General features: G+C 35.2%; 1 protein-coding gene across 1 annotated transcript in view; it reads left to right on the forward strand.

The window, feature by feature from the left end:
- Window positions 1-15,751, forward strand: part of MCM9 (minichromosome maintenance 9 homologous recombination repair factor) — a 187,325-nt gene that overhangs the window by 8,258 nt on the left and 163,316 nt on the right. The window contains exons 3-4 of the mRNA XM_074310001.1: window positions 11,209-11,525; window positions 13,545-13,626. Of these exons, the coding sequence (XP_074166102.1) occupies window positions 11,209-11,525; window positions 13,545-13,626 (399 nt within the window). The remainder of the gene's footprint in view (window positions 1-11,208; window positions 11,526-13,544; window positions 13,627-15,751) is intronic.

The raw sequence follows: 15,751 nt of genomic DNA on the forward strand, positions 1-15,751 counted from the left end.
GTAACTTGCTTGAGGTCAAAAAGCTAATTAAGTGTCTGAGGCCATATTTGAACTCAGGAAGATAAATCTCACTTCAGAGCAGGCACACTGTCCACTGCATCATTTAGTTGCTCCTTAACAACTAGAACTGCCCTTAAACACAAGGCTGCCTTGGAAGAGGAACATTCAACAAGCATCACATAAGCACAAACTATATGCCTGCTGAGCAGCTGGGTCTACAGTCAAGAAGATCTGATTTCAGATCCAGCCTTAGACACTTGCTAGTTTTGTGATGCTAAGCAAGGCTCAATCCCACATTGGAGAAGGAAATGGAAAACTATTTTTTGCTGTGAATAGTCACAAAAGAGTCAAATACAACTGAACAGCCGGGAATACACATCAAAAAATGAAGTAGTCCCTGCTCTAAAGGAGCTTAAATTCTACAAGAAGAGAAATATATATGTAGAATAAATATAAAACTGTACAAACATCTGAGAGATCCAGAAAGATATTCATGTGGAAGATGGTGCTTGATTTGAAGGAACTGAGCATTTCTGTGAGGTTGGAAATGGAAATTTGAGGGGGAGGTTAAAGAGCTTAGTTCTTTTCAGATGGCCAAGGCCGAAGTCTGGGATGACACAAGAGATGGAGTGTCATGTGGGAGAAACAGGCTAGTTTGTTTCATTTTAAAGAGAAATATATGTTATGCCAATTTACTAAAGGTAGGGAAGTGATACTAAGTAAAATAAGTGATAACAGTGTTATAGATGTAAAAAGGTTGTCCTAGGATGTTCTGGAACAATTAATTCAGTAAAATTCCAAAAAGATGAGCCACCTGATTTAAGTGAAATGAAAACATCTGGAGAATTTCTTTCTGGGGAAGAAATTATGAGCATGAGTAATTTTTAGTCATCAGAACACTAAGTCATTATGAACTGGAATTAAAATTTTTTTTCTTTATAATAGATTTGTTCATGGATTGACATTCAGGGAGTCTAAGGTTAATTTTAATAATTTTTAGATAGTAGTTTTTAAAATGTCACAACTTTAATTGGCTAAGTTGTGTTGAGATAATTAAATTTGGTTGTCCCAGTAACCCTAAAGGTTACAGGTAGAATTGTCTTCATGTTAGGATAGGTAGAAGAAAATGTCCTGATATTCAAAAAGAAAGGAAGGGAGGATGGGGGAGGAATCTGAACGCCAGTGAAATGACTTTGATTCCTGCCCAAATTCTAGACTGTATTGCCAAAGGAATGGTTAGAGAACATCTTAAAAAGGAAGCAGTGATTGTAAAGAAAAACAGAAACAAATAAAAACAGCTTGGCTTCATCACCATTTTACCATCATCATGATAGCTACCATTAAATAGTGATTCTAAGGTTTGTAAAGAGCTTTGCAGATATCTCATTCTCATAACCACATTGGGAGATAGATGCTGTTACTTTCCCATTTTGCTGATGAGGAAATTAAGACAGACAGAGGTTAAGTGACTTGGCCAGGATCACACATCTAGGAGATTTGAATTTATATCTTTCTGACTCCAGGTCATCCATGCTCTAGCCACTGGGCCTCAAACAAGTCATGTAAGACTAACTTTATTTTCTTTTGTGACAATTACTGCAGAGGAATGCTGTAGTTTGGTGAAATGTTAATTAAAGTCTTTCATGCTCTTTATGTGGGAAAGATAGAAAGATGTAGAGTAGACCAGTAGTCTCCAAATAAAGTCTGTGGAGTGACCCAAGGGTTTTCTTTTGAAAGAAGGGAAAAAGGGTCATCATCCCTCTTTCTTCCTTTTCCATAGCCAATCATAAGTCTGTCTCCAATAAAACTATACCAACATTTTCAATATCCTGCTTTTTGCCCTCCTCTTTATGTTAGATTCTTGTGGGACTGCTTTGGGAATGAATTCCTTAATGTGGTTCTAACCTAAGCAGTTCAGGTATCCTGTAGTAGCTACAGGCTCTCTCCTCCCCCTCTACCTCCTGGCAGAAGACAGGCGTTGCTTTGGGCAGTAATTGGTGACCAATCCCTTTCCATTTACACTTTCATCTTTTGATAGGAAAACATGAGTAGCATAGTAGGAGCAGACATGGATACTTTGTAATTACATTACACTTCCCTGTTTGCATTTAGAACTCTTTCCAATGTGATTCCAACCTGTATTTTTTGTGGTTACTACTCCCTGTTGTATACTCTTAGATCCAACTAACCTGACCTTTTTGCTGATTCTCATCCATGACATTCCATCTCCTATCTCTGCCTTTGCACAATTTCTCCAACTTGCCTGGAATATGCTTGCTCCTTACTTCTTTGAAATACCTCCTATTTTCTTCAAAGTTTCGCTCAAACACTTTGTAGCCTTTTGTGATGCTCAAGCTACCTGTTCTTCTCAGCCTGTTATCCTACCTTTTATTTTGTATATATTAGTTGGGGCACACATTTTCACCTGCTTTAGAATGCAAGTTTTTTTGATATCAGACTTTGCTTCCCCCCCCCCCCATTGTATCCCCAGCTCCTGGTACAGTGCCACAAGCCTGTGGTAGCCTTGGTCGTTGGTTGATATAGTGACTGGGAATTAAAATTCAACCTGTGTGCCCTTAAGAAAGTTACTTTATTATGAAGTTTTCTTGTCCATAAAAAGGGGATAATAATATATACTTCACAAAGTTATTGTGAGGCTAAAACAGGATAATGAATGACATATACTTTGTAAACCTTAAATTGCTTTGTGAATGTCAGTTAAAATGATGTTAACCTCTAAGGGCCTATCTGTGATTCTCTATGAAAAGAATTGAAATGTAAAGGGAAGAGGGAAGTAAATGGGGAGAAATGACATTTATATGTTATCTAAAATGATGGATGTACTTCTGTCATTAGCACACATGATAAAACTTATGAAATGCCTGTAATTCCTCTGTCCTGATAGCCTTTATACCAAAGAGTATTAACAGTTTTATATTCAGCTCTTATGATGGTTTAGTTTCTGACCTTGGAGATTTGACATTTTTCTGCCTCATTATAGAATCTGGAGAATATATGCAATTAGACATTAGAAAGATTAGAATGAATTAATGTTCATCACAGCCTTCTTATTTGAAGGGTTTGAGAGAGAGAGAGAGAGAGAGAGAGAGAGAGAGAGAGAGAGAGAGAGAGAGAGAGAGAGTGTGTGTGTGTGTGTGTGTGTGTGTGTGTGTGTGTGAGATGAGACAGAAAGAGATCAGTTTTTTCTAGCATATTTCAGTGCCTTTCATAAATTTGATTTATAACTGTGGCATCCAAGTCTTAACAAAAAAAAGCTGAAAATTCAAAAATGTATTTCCCTTAATTATCATTGGCTTGTCTTAATACTGCAATTGCTTCATTATGCAAAATAGAGTAAACTGATCAGAACTTGAAATGAAAGCATACAAGTGACCTGGACTGGAGCAAAAATTACATATTAAGGCAAACCATTTGTGCTTAAATGTAAATCAAATGTATTCTACAGGCTAAAATGTTGTTATAATGGAGATGGAAGTTATATCTATTTTTCAGATGAAACTACTATACTGAAACACCAGAGGATGAAGTGACTTGTCACAGATTACTCTCAATTAAAAAAATTTAATCACATGTTGTTTTTACTTCTTCATTTCCCATTGTGTCCTGTCTCCCAATGTTGTCATTACAATGAATATTTTTTTTAAAGAATGAAAATAGTTAAGCAGTACTAACCAATATGGCCTTCAGACTTAACCTCACCCCCTAGTGCCATCTCCAGACTTGCCCTGGAGGAGAGGAGAAAGCGTACATGTTACCTGTCTAGAAAGCACAGATTATTTGAGAGAGTGTGCTCTGATTGGGTCCCTTACACAAAGAGGAGAAACTTGGGGCTCAGCACAGTTAATGGCTTATTAACTATGTGCCTAATAGTACATAGCTTATATTCAAGGATTAAGTAGAAATTTTTTGGTGGTTTACATTTCCTTTGGGACACATGTTGACAAACTGGTAGCATTATATAGATGCTAGGGATAGGTGCAAGAATGGATACAATGTATTTATTAACTATGTAATCCTGGGCAAGATACTTGAATTTGAATCCTGTATCAGACACTTCTTACTTTGGGGTTTCTGAGTAATTCTTTAACTTTTTTTCAGCCTCAGTTTTGTCATCTGTATAATAGTTTCTTAATAAAATGCCTATCTCACAAACTTGTGAGGATCAAATGAAATAACACATATAAAGTACTTTATAAACCATAAAGCAGCACATAAATGCCAGCTGTTATTTATCATCATCATCATCATCAGAACAGTTTTGGTGTTGGTACTTTGCACTGTTGTGAGGAGGGCAAGCTATTCCATTTAAATGTATGCATCTCACAGGCTTTGTTCTCAAGTCCCCACAGTGCTTGTCAAAAGTATGTAGGCTTTTTGGAAGAAACTATTAAGTCAAAATGGACAACTACATGGTATGCCAAGAAAATTGCAGCTAAAGAAAGGAAAGCCAAAATAAAAGATGAGGGCCAAAAAAAAAAAAAAAAAGTGAAACATATATCAAGCATAGAATGAAGAAGCCCCAAAATAAATCTCTTAAGATATCACCTTTCTCTCCCAAAGATCTTTACCAAAAAAAATTCCCATTAGAAAGGTCAAGGCCTCAAACAGTCCAGCTCAGAAGAATCTGAAAGCCTAAGACTGGAAGGGTCTAACCTGGAATATATCAGCTTAAAAAGCAGTTTCCCAAAAAATATAAAAAGCAAGAGGCTGCCAGGCATTAAATAAAAATGATCCATGCCTAAAAAAACCCCAAAATAAACTAATCTATATATGAAAAAGTTGATATTCATAACTATGTGTACTCTCCTGCAAAGAAGCAGTAGTAGGTATCTTTCTCATTTTTATCTTGGGATCAAACTTGGTCATTATAATTTGGGGGGGGGGTTGTTGTTTTTTTTGGGTTTTTTATTTACATAATTTGTAGATATTGTTTATGTTGTTTTCCTGGCTTTGCTTATTTCATTGTGCCTTTGCTTCATGTTTTTTCATTCTCTTCTATATTTATCATCATTTTCTTTTTTGCCTGTCAGTTTTCTTTGTGGGTATAAGGTGAAATCTCAGGCACAGCTGATATTAATGTTAAACCCAGGTTCTTTTTCTATTAAGCAAAAAGGGGTAAGCCTTGAGAGCTTTAAGATTAATGGTTCTATTGAAAGGTGAATCAAATTCCCAAAAGCTGAAAGATTATCTTTTATTGGAAGATAATTTTTTATATTGCAACTTCTAGTGGGTCTGTTCTTCCTGAGTTTTATGCCCTCACCAATAGTTTATACTTCTTCTTTCTCAGGCTCTTTAGTCACTTTTTTTTACTAATATTTTATTAAGTATGTGCTGCATGTCTTACTTGAGTAGTAATTTCATCCTTCAAAATGTGAAGGAAGCAGCAAATGGAAATTCTGTCTTACAGCTTGTCACTAACAAGGAGTAATTGATTGCTAGGGTGGAAATGATGGGACCCCAAGGCAAGTGAAAGAAAATCTGGGCATAGTTCAGGAAAAGCAGATTTCAAATGGTTAAAAGGAAAGATAGTTGGGATTTTTTATTTTTTTTTATTTTTTTAAGAAGGGGGAGAGAACAGAGTACGTATACTAGAGAGTACTGTTTCCTAGGAAAATGCTACAACAAATCATTAAGATGGTTGGTGAATACCTAGAAAGGGAATCAGTGATTATAAAGAGCCAATATGGCTTCATCAAGAATTGAATCATGTCAATATGTAGGGGATTGCCTGTCATCTAAGGGAGGGAGTAGAAGGAGAGAGGGGAAATTTTGGAAAAATGAATACAAGGGATAATTTTGTAAAAAAAAAAAAAAAAATTACTCATGCATATGTACTATCAAAAAAATTATAATTATAAAATTAATTTAAAAAATAAATAGATAAAAATTAATAAATATTTGGAAATAATTTAAAAAAAGAATTGAATCATGTCAAACTGTCATTGACTTTTTTGATTTGATTACTAAACTATAAATAGTTGAAGGAAATGCTGTGGATATAGTTAACAGGGATATTAGCAAAGCTTTTTTGATAAAGGATTTTGTACTATTCTTGTGGAGAAGATGGAGAAATATGGACTAAATGACAGTAGTTAAGACTTTGAACTAGTTGGGTAACACTAATGCTTATTAAAGAGAGTAATTTTTAATGGTTCCATGTCATCAAGACAGGAGGACTCTAGTAGAGACTTGAAGGATTGGCTCTTGGTATTGTGTTATTTGACACTTTTATCAATAACTGGAAAATGGCATAGATAGTATTGTCATTAGTTCTGAAGATATCAGAATGTTAGAAAATATAGGTAGCATGCTGACTAACAGGATCTTAAAAGATATTGACAAGCTAGAGCATTAGACTGAATCAAAGATGAAATTTGATAGGGACAAACAAAGCCTTACTTTTGAGTACAAAAGTCAGCTTTGCAAGTATGAAATTGGGACAGTTATGATTTGATAGGCTTTTTTTTTTTTAAGGTTAAATACATGGAGTTCTTTTAAACTTATTTTCATAGTTGTCATATTGTGTAAGAAAAATCAGACCAAAAGGGAAAAATCTATAAAATAGAAAAACAAACAAAAGAAAAAGGTGAAAATACTATGCTTTGATCCACATTCAGTCTCTATAGTTATCTCTCTGAATGCCAATAGTATTTTCCATCCCAAGTCTATTGGAATTGCCTTGAATAATTGCATAGTTGAGAAGAGCCAAGTCCATCACATTTGATCAACACATAATCTTGTTGCTACTCTATATAATGTTTTCTTGGTTCACTCGGCTTCAGTTCATGTAAGTCATTACAGGCTTTTCTGAATTGATAGGCATTTTGAAAAAGATATGGGTTTGGGTAAATTGCAAAATCAGTCAGCAGTGTGATGTGGAGGCCAAGAGAAGTCTAGCTTCAAGAAATAGCTTCTCTTGTCTGTCTTGGTCATAATTTTTTCTAGAATATCGTGTTCCGTGCTGGGCACCATGGTTTCAGGAGGATATTGGTAATCTGGAGAATGTCCAGAGGAAGACAGGATGGTGATAGATCCATCTTGAATCCATGTCATATGTAACTCATTGAAGATGATAAGAATGAAATGTCTAAATTCACAGCAGGGGCCGTAGAAGGAATCCAATAATATGGATAGTCTGGGAGTGGTTTCTATTGTTTTGTTTATCTTAAAAGGAGAAAATAAAGGGATGGTTGGGGGAGGGGGGAAATACATTAAAAACAAACAAACAAACAAACAAACAAACCAGAGTTTATGTAAATAAAGGAGTGAGGGGAGGAGGGCTTCTCTTAAACTTCATGTTGTAGATGTAGAATGAAGTGAGTAGAATTGTAAGAACAATTTATACTATAATAATATTATAAAAATGAAAACATTGGAGCATTTAAGTACCCTTTTCAACACAGTGATTAACCATGATTCTAGAGGACATGGGATTCAGAGGACCAAGGTTCAAATCATCCCACTTGTGATGCTTACTACCTGTGTAACTCATATCCAGTCACTAAATCTCCCAGGGTCATCATCTCTTCACTTGAAAGTTGTTAGACTAGCTTTAGATCTAAGATTCTATGGACCATTTGTTATATACCAGGTATTGTGCTGTGGACTCTGGTGATAAACTTACTTTGTATTAAATTCATCCTTCTCAGCAGTAGACAGCTGGAAATGTTAAACTCAGGAAGGAAACAGGTTTCAATTAAGGTAATGATATGAGGAAAACAGAAGCAAAAGTTTTAGGATTTAGAAGAATTTGTCTACAGTGGAACAGGGATTCCACAAGGCATAGTAGAAGGAATATTAAGTACTCTTGAATAGGTCGAGTGAATATAATAAAGATGACAATACTATCTATTTATTTAGCGCTATACCAATCAAACTCCCAAGAAACTATTTTACTGACCTAGAAAAGATAACAACAAAATTCATCTGGAAGAACAAAAGATCAAGAATGTCAAGGGAACTAATGAAAAAAAAAAATCAAATGAAGGTAGCCTAGCTATGTCTTATCTAAAACTATATTATAAAGCAGTGGTCACCAAAACCATCTGGTATTGGCTAAGAAATAGACTAGTTGATCAATGGAATAGGTTAGGTTCACAGGACAAAATAGTGAATAACTATTGCAATCTAGTGTTTGACAAACCCAAAGACCCCAGCTTTTGGGATAAGAATTCACTATTGGGAAAAACTGCTGGGAAAATTGAAAACTAGTATGGCATTGACCCACACTTAACACTGTATACCAAAATAAAGTCAAAATGGGTACATGATCTAGACATTAAGAATGAGATTGTAAATAAATTGGAAGAACATAGGATAGTCTACCTCTCAGACTTGTGGAAGAGGAAGGAATTTGTGACCAATAGAAGAACTAGAGATCATTATTGATCACAAAATAAGTAATTTGGATTATATTAAGTTAAAAGGTTTTTGTACAATACAAAACTAATGCAGATCAAGATTAGAAGGGAAGCAATGAAACTGGGAAAACATTTTTACATTCAAAAGTTCTGATAAAGGCCTCATTTCCAAATTACATAGAGAATTGACTCAAATTTATAAGAAATCAAGTCATCCTCCAATTGATAAATGGTCAAAGGATATGAGATAGACAATTTTCAGATGAAGAAATTGAAACTATTTCTAGTCATGAAAAGGTACTCCAAATCACTATTGATCAGAGAAATGGAAATTGAAACAACTCTGAGATGCCACTACACAGCTGTCAGATTGGCTAAAATGACAGGAAAAGATAATGATGAATATTGGAGGGGATGTGGGAAAACTGGGACACTTGACACATTGTTGGTGGAGTTGTGAATGGATCCAACCATTCTGGAGAGCAATCTGGAACTATGCTCAAGAAGTTATCAAACTGTGCATACCCTTTGATTCAGCATTGCTACTACTGGGCTTATACCCCCAAAAGATATTAAAGGAGGGAAAGGGACCATATATGGCAGCCCTTTTTGTAGTGGCCAGAAACTGGAAACTGAGTAGATGCCCATCAATTGGAGAAGGGTTGAATAAATTATGATATATGAATGTTACTGAATATTATTGTTCTGTAAGAAATGACTAACAGGATGATTTCAGAGAGGACTGGAAAGACTTAGATGAATTGATGCTAAGTGAAATAAGCAGAACTAGGAGGTCATTATACACGTCAACAACAAGACTATACAATGATCAATTCCAGTGGACATGGCTCTCTTTGCAATGAGATGATGATTCAAACCAGTTCTACTTGTTCAGTAATGAAGAGAGCCATCTACACCCAGAGAGGGTCATGGGAGCTGAGTGTGGACTACAACAAAATATTTCCACTCTTTCTGTTATTATTTGCTTGCATTTTTGTTTTCCCTCTCAGTTTTTTCTTTCTTTCTAGATCTGATTTTTCTTGTGCAGCAAAATAACTGTATTAATATGTATACATATATTGGTTTTAACATATACTTTAACATATTTAACATGTATTGGACAATCTGCCATCTAAGGGAGGAGGTGGAGGGAAAGAGGGGAAAAGTTGAATCAGAAGGTTTTGCAAGGGTTAATGTTGATAAATTACCAATGCATATGGAAATCAAAAACTATAATAAAAATAAAATAAAATGTTAACTCCCAAACTCCAGTGGAAAGTCTTGGACACAAAAGAAAGGTAACTAAGATAGCCAGAACTGTTGAGCTATGTTGACATTATTTATTCTGAATAGGTAAAGCAAGCAACAGACATCATTTTGGGGATTCTACACACTATAAGAAATGAAGAACCCATATCCCACTTAGAATAGAATTAGTGTGAATGTTAGAACAAAGCTTGTTTTCAAGGGAAAGAAACTTCTATGCCTTGTAATGTTTCCATTCAATTTTGTATCATAAGAATTACCAGTGTGGACTTAATTTAATTACCAACTTTCCTTTTTTTTTTTTTTTTTATTATAGCTTTTTATTTACAAGATATATGCATGGATAATTTTTCAGCTTTGACCCTTGCAAAACCTTCTGTTCCAACTTTTCTCCTCCTTCCCCCCACCCCCTCCCCTAGATGGCAGATTGTCCAATACATGTTAAATATGCTAAAGTATATGAACAACTTTACTCTTAACACAGAGATGCTTTCAAAGACATATGTATGCTAGGGTCCACTTGTGAAAAATGAATAGAATTGATATTGAATGAAAAATGCTTTTTCTCCCTTCCTCCCACCTATCTTGCTGCTCTCCTTCCTTCTCTTTGTTTTCTCTTTTTTTCCCAATCTCCTCCCACATTCTTTACTTAAAGCGCATGAAGCCCTGTAACATTCTCTCTACAGTATCTTTAGCGTTTGCTTTCTGAAGGATAAAAAAACATAAGCTTGTGAAAGGGAAAGGTGATGCCAAGGGTAAACCTGTAAATTAATGCAGATTTTTGTCTGCTTAGTTAGGAAAAACATGCAATCAAATTTATTCAGTAGTTGTTGATTTAAACTAAAAGAAACAATAGCTTTTGAGAATATTGAGTGCCATTTCCTTATTATTCTAAGTGTTAACACATTGTTACTCAGCTTGGTAGTCTGCTGACTAAATCATTGACTGTTGTGATGTTTGGGAGGCCTAAGGAATATATTACTCTTGTGTAAAGGAGGGAAGATATTTTGATCAAATCCAGGCTAATTCTTTCAGAGGTAGCAACACTCCTTGAAGAATTCTGTTAAATGTTTTAAGTTATAGAGTATTAGTTTTCATTACAATCATTGTAAAATCTAGTTATAGACTTTTAGAATCTTTGTTCAGCTTTTAAAAATAAGTTCAAGTGATTTCCTCTATTCTTTAAAAAAAAGTTTTGTAAAATACTGTTTTTCCAATTACATAAAGATAGTCCTCAGCATTCATTTTTAAAGTAAGTTTAAAGTAAGTTTTCTCTTCGTCCCCCTCCCGAAGGTGGCAAGCAGTCTGATATAGATTATACTTGTACAATTGTATTAAACATATTTCCATATCAGTGATATTGTAAAAGAAGTGATTCCTTTATTCCTATTGAAATTGATTCTGTGATTTCTTAAAATTAATTTGATTCTTAAACAAAATACAAAGAAGTTTTTGCTTGAGAGAGATCTATGGAATATCATCCCCAAAATTTGAACATTGTACTTTTCACATATAGTAAGATATTGCAAGATGAAATGACTTGATTCTGTTTTCTTCTCAGGTCTGCCTGTTTGTCCTGAGCTGATGAGGGAGCATATTCCTAAAACCAAAGATGTGGGACACTTTTTATCTGTCACTGGAACAGTCATTCGTACTAGTATGGTGAAAGTTCTAGAATATGAACGGGATTACATGTGTAACAAGTGCAAACATGTTTTTGTGGTCAAGGCTGACTTTGAGCAGCATTATGCATTCTGTCGTCCATCATCATGCCCCAACAAAGAAGGCTGCAATTCTTCTAAATTCACTTGTCTCTCAGGCTCATCATCTTCTCCTGCACACTGTAGAGATTATCAAGAAATAAAAATTCAGGAACAGGTAAGAAAACTGGGAAATAGGGAAAGAAGGGCATAAATTAATTTGAAGAAATAAAATCACTTTTTGCTCTCTTATAGTAAAGTTCTTGCTTTTTTTTTTTTTAAAGGGGATAGAGAACTGGACTTGTGATATAAAATTGTAAAATGTTTAACACAATATCTGGCATAGTCTAGGTACTTTATAACTAGTATCGCTCCTGCTGGTGATGATGATGAAGATGATGACAATGACCCAACCTGGATTGAAATCCAGATTCAGACATTTATTAGTGGTGTGACTATCATTCAACCTCAATTTCTTCATTTCTGAAATGGGGATAATAATAACCTGGATTTCATAGAGAAATCTTTTGAGAAATAATACATGTAAAACATATTAAGTGCTTACTATGTATCAGGCACTTAGATGATTCAAGAGGAAAATATTCCTTGAGAAGGTCAAATAATTATCAGGCATTTATCTAATGTCTGCTATGTGCCAGGTGTGGGATTGGGCATCAGGGATACCACCACCACCTCTCCCCCCGCCCAAAAAAAAGAAAATAGTCTCTACCTTCATGTAACTTTTAACAAAATGTTTAGATTTTCACCTACAACTTTAAATTTTGAAGTCTTAATTTGATATAATTTCTCCTCTCTTTTATTCCAATTTAACTTAATTCAGCTCTTCTTCGCTTCTCATCTAAGCTATTATAGTTTCCTAACTTTGTCTTTCTGTTCCAATCTGTTCTTTCTCTAACCCAGCTTTAATTACTTCTTAAATAGTTTTGGTATTTTTTTTTTCTATCTGTCATTCTTCCTCTTAAAACTAACTTCTTGGAGCAGCTAGGTGGCGCAGTGGATAAAACAGCCCTGAATTCAGGAGGACCCGAGTTTAAATCTGGTCTCAGACACTTAACACTTCCTAGCTGTGTGACCCTAGGCAAGACACTTAACCCCAGACTCAGGAAAAAAAAAACAAACAAAAAAAAAAACTAACTTCTTATTTCCTATCAAATAAAATATGAATCCCCAGTCTTATTTGGGGTTCCCCTTAGTCTGGATCTAAACTGTATATCTGGCCTTTTGTCATGCTATTTTTCTTGCCATGTTCTCCAAATTCCTTTCTGGTCTTGTCCTCTTTCTTCTGTATGCCTATGTTTGCTGTCTCCCTGCCTGTAATGTATTCTTCCTGGAGCACCTAGGTGGCGCAGTGGATAGAGCACCAGCCCTGAAGTCAGGAAGACCTGAGTTCAAATCTGGTCTCAGACACTTAACATTTCCTAACTGTGTGACCCTGGGCAAGTCACTTAACCCCAGTTGCCTGGGGGGGGGGAGCTTATGAGTAATATATTCTTCCTTCTCATCCCTCTCCGTTGAAGTTCTTTCCTTCAATTCATGGTCCAAATAAGCTACTACTTTCATGAAGTCTTCTTCCCTTTCATCATTGAAGGTAATCACTTCATCCTAAAACTTCTTAGAACACTTTTCCTAGATTTCTTCCTTACATATATTTGTTCCTGCTTTTTCTCCCTCTTCTAGTTAGTTTGGAATTTTTTTGGGAGCTGGGGCCGTGTCATATTTTTGTGTCTCTGATATTTAGTGCAATGCCTCATACATAATGAGAATTTAAAAAATTTTGAAATAAAAAGACCATCTAAAAAACTCATCTTTCTTGAAATTAACTGTGATTCATATTAGACAAACAGTTCTTTGAGGGATGGACTCTTTAATTTGATAAAAAGAACTATTGGAATTTAACTAGATAATGTGGGTGTTTTTTTTTTTTTTTCCCTCTTGGAAAGCTCTATCATTTCATTAATTTGAGAAAACTTCTGGTCTGGAATTCCTTCTACCAATGCAGATAGCCAACTGTTTTTCAATTTATATTTTTAGAGAGTTGCCTAGGTCACTGAGGATGACATAGCCAATATTTATAAACAATTAAATGTCAAAGAAAGGACTTGAACCCAGGTTTTCCTGACTGCAAAACTGGCTTTCTATATAAACCTATTAAATATTCTTTTTTTTTTTTCTTTAGGTCCAAAGGCTATCTGTGGGAAGCATTCCACGATCTATGAAAGTTGTCCTAGAAGATGATTTAGTAGACAGTTGTAAATCTGGTGAGAATTAAGGAAAACTCTCTATTTAATCATTTTTCAGAATCTTTGAAATTATCAACCTTTATGTGGGGATAGTAGAACTAGGGGTGGCGAAGGGTAAAGGAAGTCTTCATAAAATCATAGATTTAAAGCTGAAATGGACTTTGGAGGCTAATAACAATAACTATAGTAATAATAGATAGCATATATATAGCACTTTAAGCTATGTAAAACACTTTACAAATATTACTTTATCCTCACAAAAACTTTGGATGGAAGGTGCTAGTAAGTGTCCTCATTTTTTAAATGAAAAAACTGAGCCAGACAGAGGTTAATTGACTTTATCCTCTGTGCTACTTAATTTGCTCAGCATATAATACAGTGTATGGTACATAGTTCATGCTTAAAAAATGCTTGTAGATTGACTGTTGAGAATTTTGACATACCTCAGACTGAATGTGTTGTGACATCTCACTTGGAGATTTATTCAGATAAGTATTCAAGTAAAACATTATTTTCTAGGGTTTGAGGTTTCCTGTTAATATATGCCTTATTATAAGAATACTTTTGGGTAGAATCCTCTTTTAATAAGTTTGGAAGAAGTTTAAAATGACTTCATTGCTTCAAAATATTTTGAAAAAGGCTTTTGATGCTTTATATAGGAGGAAACCACATTTTTAAAAAATCTTGAGTTAGATTAAGTATACATTAGCCATAGACTATGTTTTGAAACCAGTTATTTTGGAAGCGTCTGGGAGATAACGCAAGGGCTTGTGGGAAGATTACTTCTACCAATGAACTTGCTCCTTTTAAACATTAAGCTCCTCCCCAGAAGTTCAAAGGGATAAAACTCCCTTTAAAGGCCAGAACTAGAGAATTATTAAGTACTGACTTAGCACTTAGTAAAAACCTAATATCTCATTATCACTTAGTAAGAACCTAACATCTCCCACTTTCTTTTGATTTAGAACATAGGGTGATCATGACCTTGAAACATAAATCCATCAATATGGGAGGCATTACACATAATTACATAGATTACATAAATACATAGTAACATAATACATACTAGAAGTATGTAACAAATAACATGATCAAATAATCATAAATTGAGAATTTATAAATGTCCATAAGTCCATTGTCCATTAGTCTCATCTTGTGTTAGGAAATCCAATGATTCCTGCTGGTTTTAAAGTTCTTTAACAGTCTTCTTATTAGCCATGCTCTTTCAGTGTCAGATGTTTCTTAGATTTTCTCCTTTGTGTTGAGGTTTTTCTCTTTTTCTGTCTCTCTCCAGGTGCTTGTTGCCACCCATCTGTTTCCTTCTGTCTGTTAAAATACAAGCAAACCCTCTCTCCCAGGCAGTTAACTTATCTAATTTCCTACTTTCTAAATCTCTTCTCATCATCTGGCAATTACATTGAAACTGTTTGCACTGGACACAGCCCTGTTGGTTTAAAAGGCCTGTATTCTCCCCAAGTGTAATCCATTTTTGCAATCTGATTGCCTTTTGGCTGACTGATCAGGTAATTCCTTTCTTCCTTGTGATTGCTTTTCAGCTGATAGAGCACATCAGAGTCCTGACCTTCTAAAGGCTCTTTGGGTGTAACATCAGTTGCCACCATGCCCCAAATCTTTTTTCTTTGGGGCCCTTGACCTGGGCCCCTCATCCCATTTCCCTGAATTAGTCTACACTCTGATGCCCAGTGGAGTCCTCTGTTGCATTTTGGACATGGGGTATTGGGTCTTGTTCTCCCATCCTGTCTTCTCACTCTTTCTCCATATGTACACTGAGCTCTTAGATGTCCAGTTTTTCCACATTGGAAACATAGACAATTTTTCTAGAAGTCCTTTGCCAAGAGGGACCCTGTCTTTCCATGTTCATCATAGTCCAGGTGTAAAAAGCATTTGTTCCCACTGTAGCACATTGTCTTATGATCTCCTCTAAAAGTGCATCTTTGTCTAATCCCCATATAATTCTTTTGCAAATCTCATTGGCATTTTCCTTAGCCTTATGTCTGGTCATTATTTCTGTAGCTGCATTTTCTCCAATAGTTCTTTTGACAGCAGTTTGCAAACGTCCCACAAAATCTGCAAAAGGTTCATTGGGACCTTACTCTATTTTAGTGAAAGCCTCTCCCTGATC

This window comes from Sminthopsis crassicaudata, chromosome 4 (assembly GCF_048593235.1).
Source record: "Sminthopsis crassicaudata isolate SCR6 chromosome 4, ASM4859323v1, whole genome shotgun sequence".
Lineage (NCBI taxonomy): Eukaryota > Metazoa > Chordata > Mammalia > Dasyuromorphia > Dasyuridae > Sminthopsis > Sminthopsis crassicaudata.